Genomic DNA, 9,533 nt, shown 5'->3' on the forward strand with positions numbered 1-9,533 from the left:
ACCAGCTAGGTTGGGTTGGGTTGCTCTATTTTTTCGGGTCTTCAATTTTTTTGAACACCCCTAATATTAGGGTTTCAATTTGAAGTGTTCAAATTGAAAATTAGGGGTTGAATTTGAAATGTTCAAATTCAAATTAGGGTTTGAATTTTTATCCAATGTAATCAACATTTGATTTTGTTGAAATTAAACGAAATTAGAGAGGTCAAACGTATTTAAATATTGATTTAAATATTACATGAATTGTATTCATGATTTAACCTAGGTGTTTGATTAATTTAATATTTGATATTAAATTAACATCAAAAATTGATTTTATTTTTCAATTTTAGAAGTTTTGATTAATTTTGAATTAAATCAAACAAATCGAAAATCAATTTTATTGGAAAAATCCACTTTCAATAGTGGAAATTTCCATGGTTTTGTGGCTTGATCTAAAAAAAACACCTATACCACTTTTATAATGCTAATTAAAATGGCTATCAGTATGATAGCTGAATACTTCATCATGCATGTATCAGATGCATAAAACTCTTCAATTTTGATTTGTTAGGTGTGGATGTTGGATGAACTTGATAATTTTATGTAGAAAACATTTCTACTCAAACTTTCTCCATCTCCCTTCTCATTTTAGTTTAAATTAGAGTTGCACTACTCAAATTTAAGGCTGAGAATAGTAGAGAAGACACTTTTGGTGGTCTACTGTCAATTTGAAGTTCAAATTTGTGGAGAGAAGCTTGGATTTGATAGATTCTTCAAAGGTGACTATTCTGGAAACCCTCTTCTTTGATAAAACCATGTTTACATGCTTTTAGAACTCAAATTAAGTGTAATTAGAGTGCTTATTAATTCTAATTGCTTCCATTGCTTGCTTGTACATTCCATCACCAAAGACATAACAGATCACTTTAGACTTCTTAATTCGTCAACTAACGCCCTTGTATTGATCCTTCTTCTGCGATGTCTTTGCTGTTTGTTTCCCTTTGTCTTTGAATCTATCTTTCACATTGGAAGATTCAACAAGGGTAGCATTAACCAAACTCATTGATAAATAGTTCATCTTATTTTCTATTTGTTCGCCTCTTCGGCACGCATGTGATCGATAAGCTCTTGCAGCATTAGATCCTTTTTTTTTGTGCTTCAAGTGATTACAGTAGTCACTCCAAGAGGATGGAAACTTTTCAAGCAACATATTTGCTTGAAGAACCTTGCACCTCTTCATGCCTTCAGAGAGTACATCGGCCACTAAATTTCGTATTCATGAACTTGCTCCATGATTGGTTTATCGTCGGCCATCTAGAATTGTAACCACTTGCGCACCACGTATTTCTTTCTACCAGCATCATTGCTTCCATATTTGGATTCTAGGGTATTCTAGATCACCTTTGCAGATTTATGGACAATGAACAAGTTGAACAATGAATCTGTCATGTGGTTGAGCAGGTGATCACAGACAGTTTTATTATCCTTCTTGAAATTTTCAGTGTCCATAGTTGGACCTAGATCGGTAGAAGCATCTTTAAGGTAGCCGAATCTATGACATCCTTGGAGGAATCGACATCAGATTTGGATTTTGCAGGGCACTACATGGTTAGAACATAATCTACCTCAAGTTGTTCGAAGAAGATCAACAGCTTTTGGGACCAACGACGATAATTGCTCCATCGAGTGGCTTCAATTTAGACAGGCCTAGAAGAACTTTTTCGAATTTGATCGAGATTGGTAAGTTTGCTTTCAAATTGTAGTTCGTCATCAATTATGGAGGTTATTCGTTGTATCGTGGAAAGCACTCCTTGAAAGCAAATGCGACACGACCATGGTACGAATTGTTGTTGCCAGTTGCTCCCCAAGGTTAATATAAGTCCCACTTCAAATGTGCACTCGTTGGATAGAGAGTTGGAATCAGAAGAGAGAAAAGAGTTTGCTTAGATTCGAAATCAAGAAAGCAAATGAAGAGTGTATAATTTTCAGATATGGACTATTGAAGGAAGAACGTTGGAAAAAAATAAAAATTAAAACCTTAACGTTTTTTTTTAAATTTTAATACAGTTTGAGGGTTTAAAAAAGAAAAAGAAATAAAACTATTTCTTTTTTTCACCCAAGCCCAAGCTGAGCCCATTTGACCAAACAAGCAACAATAGTGACACATGTGTGAGAACAAACTCTTTACTATCCCTCTACCCACTTTTGTAAGTCTCTAGAGATGCTCTCCTACTTATACCCTCTAATCACTCTTAACTCTCCAATGTTGAACAAGAGAAGGGTAAGTGTGGGTCATTCTCAATAATCACCTAAGAGAATGGCCAAATCTAAAGCTTGTGTGAAACAAGAAAAAATTGAGTGTAAGGCTCTTGTTTGTTTAGATGTGTCCAATATATGGAATTCTACTTATCTAATGTTTGAACATGCAATTAAGTTTGAGAAAGCTTTTAGAATTTTAGAAGAAGAAAAAAAAGACTCAAATTTTGAAATGATGGATTGAATTTTGAGTAAATTGATGATTTTAATTGTAAGTTCTTCTACCATAACATAATATATTATTACTTAATTTTGTTAGTTGTATTTGTATAATTATATTTGTATTTATATTCTTTTTTTTTTCAGGCATTCAAGAGTGAAAAGACAAAAAATGAAGAATAAAATTCACTCGATGTCATAATGGTGCTTAGACTTTTCTTGTAATAGGCTAATAGTTGTATTATTGAACATGGGCTTTTTTGTTTTGTTTTGTTTTTTTTTTTTTTTTTTTTTTTTTTTTTTTTTTAATAAATTTGAATGTAGATTTTCAATATTTTGAATGTTGACTTTAAACTTCAACATTTGAATGATCTAAACTAGTTTCTTTTGAAATTTGTAGTGAATTTATGGTGATTCTAATTGAAATATTCAATGCTTGTATTTTAAGGTAAATGCTAAAGATGTTTGCATGGAAGGTTTGTGGTTTGATTATGAAATTTTTAATTATTAATGTACTATACGTTCATTTGTATAAAATATGAAAATTTATTGAACAAGGAGCAACAAGTATCAAATTCTTTCAATGTAGAAGGGAAGGAAGCGAAGAAGAAGAATAAGAAGAAAAAAAGAAAAGAAAAACAAACTATCCCAACCTGATGACCTAACTTGAAAAAATTGGATTGGGTGACCCTTCAAAATAGAACAGATAAGGTTGAGTGCAAGGCCAACCTGAATTTTCGGGTTGGTCCAAAAAACTATCCTAATCTGGTCCAACCCGACCTATGTAAATTCAAGTTGGTCCAAAAAACTATCCTAATCTGATTCAACTCAATCTATATACACCCCTAAAAGTATATAATTTTTGCAATGCGTGAAATTTTTAAATACTTTACTTTACATTAGAAACACACAAGCTTGTCAAAGCAACCTGGGACAAAGACAATGACTAGGAGACAATATTCATAGGCTGTTATGTCTGCACATAGATCGTCTCATTTGTCTTTATCTATAATCATATATATGCGCAATGAAAAGATAAAATCTTGATGCTCTTTCCTTCTTCTGGTTGGAAAATTTAAAACAGTAAAAGACAATAGAAATTGTTGTTTTGGCCTAATGAAAAGAAGGTACCTAAGATTGAGAGACAATGCTACAATATATATAATTATATATAGAATTTAATAAGGGCCTTCTAATACCCCTAATAATTATGCTGCCTCAATATATATAGATTATTCATAACCAGAATTCTAGCTACCTACCCATATAAATTAAATCCTCTGCACAACTGCCAACACCGTATATTTCAGAAAGCAATATCCCACACTTTTTTAATTGCGCCAATATTCTCCACCTCGTCCCTTCCATTAATTCCACATCTTCCTTTCTTCAATTCCTGCCAAAAATATCACTCAATTCAGACTTTAATTTCAATACTAATTAACATGATCATCTTAAAAATATTAGCCATTACCGAACAAAGATAAGAAAAATCAAATAACTAATTTTACTAGAAATGTGAAGAGTGGACTATATAGTTTTAGTTTAAAATAATAGCAAATTCAATTAGTGCTTCCATCGCACTAATTAAGGCAATATTCAGCAGCAACTGGGAGCTGATGACAAATATTTTCATTTAATATAATTGCAAATATAGCATGGCAAAGTGGCAAACAACTTCAAATGGCCACTTTATACCATTTGATACACAAGCACAAAATAAGTTTGGTGCTGATATTGGTGGATTTGTGACAGCAAAAAAGATTATATTTATATAATAACTCTATATGATTTGTCAAAATCTCAGTATGGCGCATTATATATAATAGAATTAGTCTTTGAAGATCATATAGAAATATAACAAATGATAAGCTTAGGTGTAGTGATATGTTACTGCAGTGTTGGTTAGCTATATTTTCTTCATCAGGCAAAACGTGTTCCTAAATGTCAAACATCATGTGTTTGGCTAAGTTGTTTTCTATCTGGAAACTATCATTCCTTATTTTTGTTGGATATAATGCTAAAGGTTTGTGTTTAGGTTAAGCAAGTGATTTGAAATGTCTACGACGCCAGTTTTTCAAAGAACACAGAGGTGATGTTTTCGTTTTTGTATGGTTGCAGTTAATTCCAATATTCTGATGTAATCTCTCTGTTGTATACTGTGTACTGAGAGTCTAAAGAAGATAGTTATATAGACTGTAAGTTTATGTATTTGAAGAAAGAGAGTAGTGACATGTTGAGGCATTTTATGTATTGTTGAGGATACATTTAGGGGAGCCTAAATGTTCTAGTCTAAGGGGATCTCAAAAGCTTGCTTGATCTAGAGCATTGGTGGAATTGAGGGATCTCACATATAGGAGGGGCCGAAAGTTGAAACTATAAGAGTTTGCTTTTGTGTGAGTCAATGTTAGATAGTGTGTCTAACATATAAGAAGTAATCTTTATATTAGTGAAGTTTCTTTCTACAGGGCAAAGATTGTCCTAGACGTAGGTAATATTGTACTGAACTAGATTATCAACTCTTGTGTTATGATCTTTTGTTATATATTATGATAAAACTTTATATTTGACAAGAGTTATGTAGTTTAATATTCATACATTTTTTTTTCCGGATGGTTTGATGTCTTGAAAGAGTACGTGGGAATGTGTAATCTCTAATAGTTTACCTAACTTATTAGAGATAATTATATTAAAACATTAAAAGGAACAAGCTAGATACGATAACCTTTTCCTATATATTTGACCTTGGGTGTAAGGAATTCAAATGGTAGGTAGTTTGTTTCTCCACTCTGCCATTGTTGAACACCAAAGGAAAAAAGAAAACTATATATGTTTAACTATCGCATACTAAACAAGCTATATATCAAACAATATTGTCATGATTATGGGGAAGTAAATTAGAGGTTTAGTATCAAAGACAATAATGTTTTTTCCTATTACGACCAACATGAAACCCTGGAATATAAAATTTAGAAGAAAAATTAATAAGCATAAAAAGGTTAAAGACATAAATGATAATCAAAAGAGAGACATTGGGAGTTAATATTCAAGTAATGAAAAGTTTACATAAGGAAAAACAAATATATTTACTTGCAATTTCTACATTATATAATTTAGATTTTAAATATGTTTTCAAAATACTATCCAATTTTTGAAAGCTAAAAGAAGAATCTTTGCAAGTAGTTGTTCATATATATATATATATATATATGATTCAAGCAAGAGTTAAAAANAAAAAAAAAAAAAAAAAAAAAAAAAAAAAAGCATTGAAGAAGTTTTTAAAACAGAAAACTAGAGACACAATCATTATCAAATTAAACAAACAATCACATTTTTTTTTTCTTTAAAAGAAGCAAGAGAGAGAGGAAAAAAACTCTTAAGAAGGAAAAATCTTTTGAATAATTTATTTTGGATTCCTTGTTCCAGTGAATACAACAAATGGAGAGAAATAGTACAGGAGTGTGTACTCTCTCCTACCATAAATGAAGAGCTAGAGATAGAAATTTGAACTTCATTTGAAATTTGAAGATTAGTGAGTAAGTACATTAATAATTAATTAGGTTAAAATCAAACAGAACAATTAAATTGTGTAATCAACTTTGACCTGGCACACTAATATATTGATCACTATACAATTACCAAAAAATACCTACAATATTTTTCAGATTTAATATATTTTATAAAACAAAAAAATTGAACAAGAGAAAAAGGGTGAACAAAATCAACTCAATGTAATTTTCTAATACATATGGGTCTAGTTTAATACCTATTTAGTTTTTTTAGTTTTTTAGTTTTTGTCTTTGAAAATTGGGTTTGTTTTTCTTATCATTTCTTTACAATTTTTTGACAATGTCCTTAAAGAAACATTTGAATTCATTGTCAAAATGAAAAAGAAACAAGTTATTTTTAAAAAACTGTCATATAGCTTGGTTTAAATTTTGAAAACACTCTTAAAGTTTGACAACAAATTAAAACAAAGAAATTCAGACAATGAAGTACTAACTATAAGTTCAATTGTTTAAAATAAAAAATAAAAATCAAATAATTACGGAACCATAAGAATTAATTTTTGTCTATGGATCAGGAATTTGAAAATATATTAAAGAATTGTTTTCAAATATAGGAAAATGAATCGAAATATTTACATAGATAATAAAATTTCACTGTATATCTACGATAGACCGCTATATACTATAATATTTTGTTATTATTTATAAATATTTTAAATAATTTTATCATTTAAAATAATTTTCCTACCTTAAATGATGAGGTTTACTCTAATTTATCGACTTTATGAATTAACTAGGTATTTAAGAAATCTCAGAAGTACAATTTTTTTTTAATAATATTAGATATATATCAATTAATATTATTTTTTTTAAAGAAAAATCTCAATTATACCAATAGTCCATTACTTAAATCTAAAACAGACCTGTGGTAGGAATGATTATTATTGTCTAATAGTATCTCTACACACACAAACATTTATAACTTATTGGAAGCATTAGCTAGTTAATTACTTTACATGCTTATAATATAAATGTAACAAGACATTGATGAATGCTTGTTTCATGAGATAAATGGGATTTAATTAAATAAGAAATTTGGCAACATATTATGAAGTTCAAAATCCTAACAAAGTTTTATGAAGGGGGATCGAGACACAATAATGTTGCTTATATGAGAATTGATGAAGAAAAAATAGGATAAAATTCATAATAAAGTGCCAAACCAAAGAAGTAGATGGAGTAGGAAAAGCAGTACAATCAGAAAATAAACTAATAAAATCGAAAAATAATATAGTATTTATGTTGAATATGATATATATAAATATTATATATAGATGATGATGATATATAGATGGTGGGATATATATATGGGGATGTGGAATGTCCATGCATGGGGAGCAAAAAAATCGTATAGAATCGAAAAAGGGCCAAATCTATTGAAAAGTAAACATTTTGGTTACCTATATATTATTAATTATTAAATTAAGGACATCAAGCCAACAACAGTGTTTTGCCGAGACACTGAATGGCACACCAATCAAAGCCTATTTTTCTGATACTTCACAAAAAGGGTAAAAACATTACCACATTATTTCTCTCAATCTCTTCACCACACTCCTCACACATTCTTTCTATATTTCTCATACCAAGTTTTCTTTCCTTTTTTACAAAAAATTATATGTATAATGGAAATTAGGGTTTTGTGGTCTAGGGTTTTCTTTTAATCACTGGAATTCCCAGTCCCCCCTCATAATTTCCCAATCAACCCATCTTCTTAATATATAATAATATTTTACTACTCATAATTCCAATTTCAAGTTCCAAAGACAGTATGGGATGACATGACAGTAATAAAATTTCCAGTTTCAAACAAGACAAAAATTAAATAAAAAATAATAATTAATATGCATAAGTAATAAGAGGAGGAGAAGAAGAAGAAATAAAGAAAGGAAAGGAATTATAATCACCATGGAAAATGGAATGAAAAATCAAGGGATGTGAGTGGTCAAAGGAGCGTTGGTATCATTATTATTACTATTGTTGTTGGGGAGTTGCTGCTTATTCATCATCATCTGATTATTTCTCTTCTTCTTCTTCTTCTTGTACGGAATTCCTCTGGCCTTTGCTTGACTCTCCTTCACCTCTCTTAAATACGTTCTAATAGCTCCATTTCCAAAAGGGTTTCCCTCCGGCGAGCCACCGTGCTCCTCGTAGGCTGCGCGTAGGCGACCGATGAGCGCGTCAAGGCTACCCCAAGCCTGTTTCAAAGGGCAAGGGCAGGGGGCAGGGGGCTCAGGTTGCCCGAAAAACACACACCCATGTGAATGAACCCTTGTTTTCCCGAACTGATCAAGGTATCGAAGAAATTCGAGTACATGGTTACAGTTACAGTTGGATAACGATACTGGCGGTGTTTGGTTTTTTAGATATTGCCCAAAAGTGTTCCAATCTCGCCGCTTTTGCGACTCGTAACGGCTCAACGGAACGCCCGCCCCCACCTGCGTCTGCGTCTGCGTCTGCGGCTGCGCCGCCTGTTGCTGATCGGCGGTGATGGCCAACCCAGATGACGACCCTTCACAAATTGGTCTTTCGCCTAACATGATTATGGAGGAGGAATTTTGGGGCAGATTTGGCAACCAAATAAAAATGAAATGACACACTAAAAAAATAATAAATTGAAAAATTATGTTACTTCAGTAGAGGAAAGATTAAAATCACATCTGGGGTTCTTTTGAGAGGACATTTCATGGGCCCCTTCAAGCTGCTTTTCTTCCTTTTTTTTTTAAATTTTATTTTTCTTTCATTCGCCATTAACATGAATAATTTGCACTAACTTTATAAAGTTTCCTCCTTTTCTTTATTTTCTGTAATTCAATGATTACGTAATATTTATTTTTTTTTTCAAGTATTACGGTTTTTCAACTCAACTTTCAAATTTGTATTCATTAATTACAACCTGAGAAGATGTGATAGAGAAGCTGCCATGGGATTTGAATTTTTTCTCTCTTTTTTAGCTGAATTTTAATTTCCACCGCTCAATTACTAGCCAAGCTCAATTAATTAATAAAACTCTCACTTTCTTTTTTAATTACTTTATACTTTTTCCAGAAATATAATGTTTTGGTTGGACAAGGCAATGTGGCAAATTTCTTTCTATTTGTTTCGATCGACATCATCGGCTTTCTGTCTCTTTCAATTTTTACTAAAACGGGAATAGTAGCTGTACAATTAACACTGTGCTCCCTTCTCAATTTCATATCCCCTAAATTCTCACTTTTTCATGTTTTTTTTTTTTCTCTCACTTTTCGTATTTATATTAATGATTTATGACATCCAATGACATCATAATTTCAAAAACACCTACCTACCCTAATCTTTTATTTCGATTGCTCCAATTCTTTATGTCCTTGATTCAAAAGTCATGACAGGCACTTTTTAAAATAAAACAATAGAAATTAATTGTATATATTATTTACGAATTTTCTATTCATCTACCGTACAAAAGATGTATATATATACATCTTGTTTTGGTAATAGATTCTTTCTCATTGAAAATCTGGTACCAAATTT

The 9,533-nt window shown here is 31.0% G+C and overlaps 1 protein-coding gene across 1 annotated transcript; it reads right to left on the reverse strand.

Moving 5' to 3' along the window:
* Positions 1–3,437: 3,437 nt before the first annotated feature.
* LOC120072812 (protein LIGHT-DEPENDENT SHORT HYPOCOTYLS 10-like) lies at positions 3,438–8,680 on the reverse strand. Its single transcript, XM_039025325.1, has 2 exons — positions 7,931–8,680; positions 3,438–3,850 (listed from the first exon to the last, which is right to left on the reverse strand). The coding sequence occupies exon 1, from the start codon at positions 8,561–8,563 to the stop codon at positions 7,952–7,954; it is 612 nt and encodes a 203-aa protein (XP_038881253.1). The 5' UTR covers positions 8,564–8,680; the 3' UTR covers positions 3,438–3,850; positions 7,931–7,951.
* Positions 8,681–9,533: the final 853 nt, after the last annotated feature.

This window comes from Benincasa hispida, chromosome 3, assembly GCF_009727055.1.
Source record: "Benincasa hispida cultivar B227 chromosome 3, ASM972705v1, whole genome shotgun sequence".
Taxonomy (NCBI): Eukaryota; Viridiplantae; Streptophyta; class Magnoliopsida; order Cucurbitales; family Cucurbitaceae; genus Benincasa; species Benincasa hispida.

Coding starts and splice junctions, on each gene's coding strand:
- LOC120072812 (XM_039025325.1), bottom strand. CDS start 8,563: ATGTTAGGCGAAAGACCAATTTGTGAAGGGTCGTCATCTGGGTTGGCC.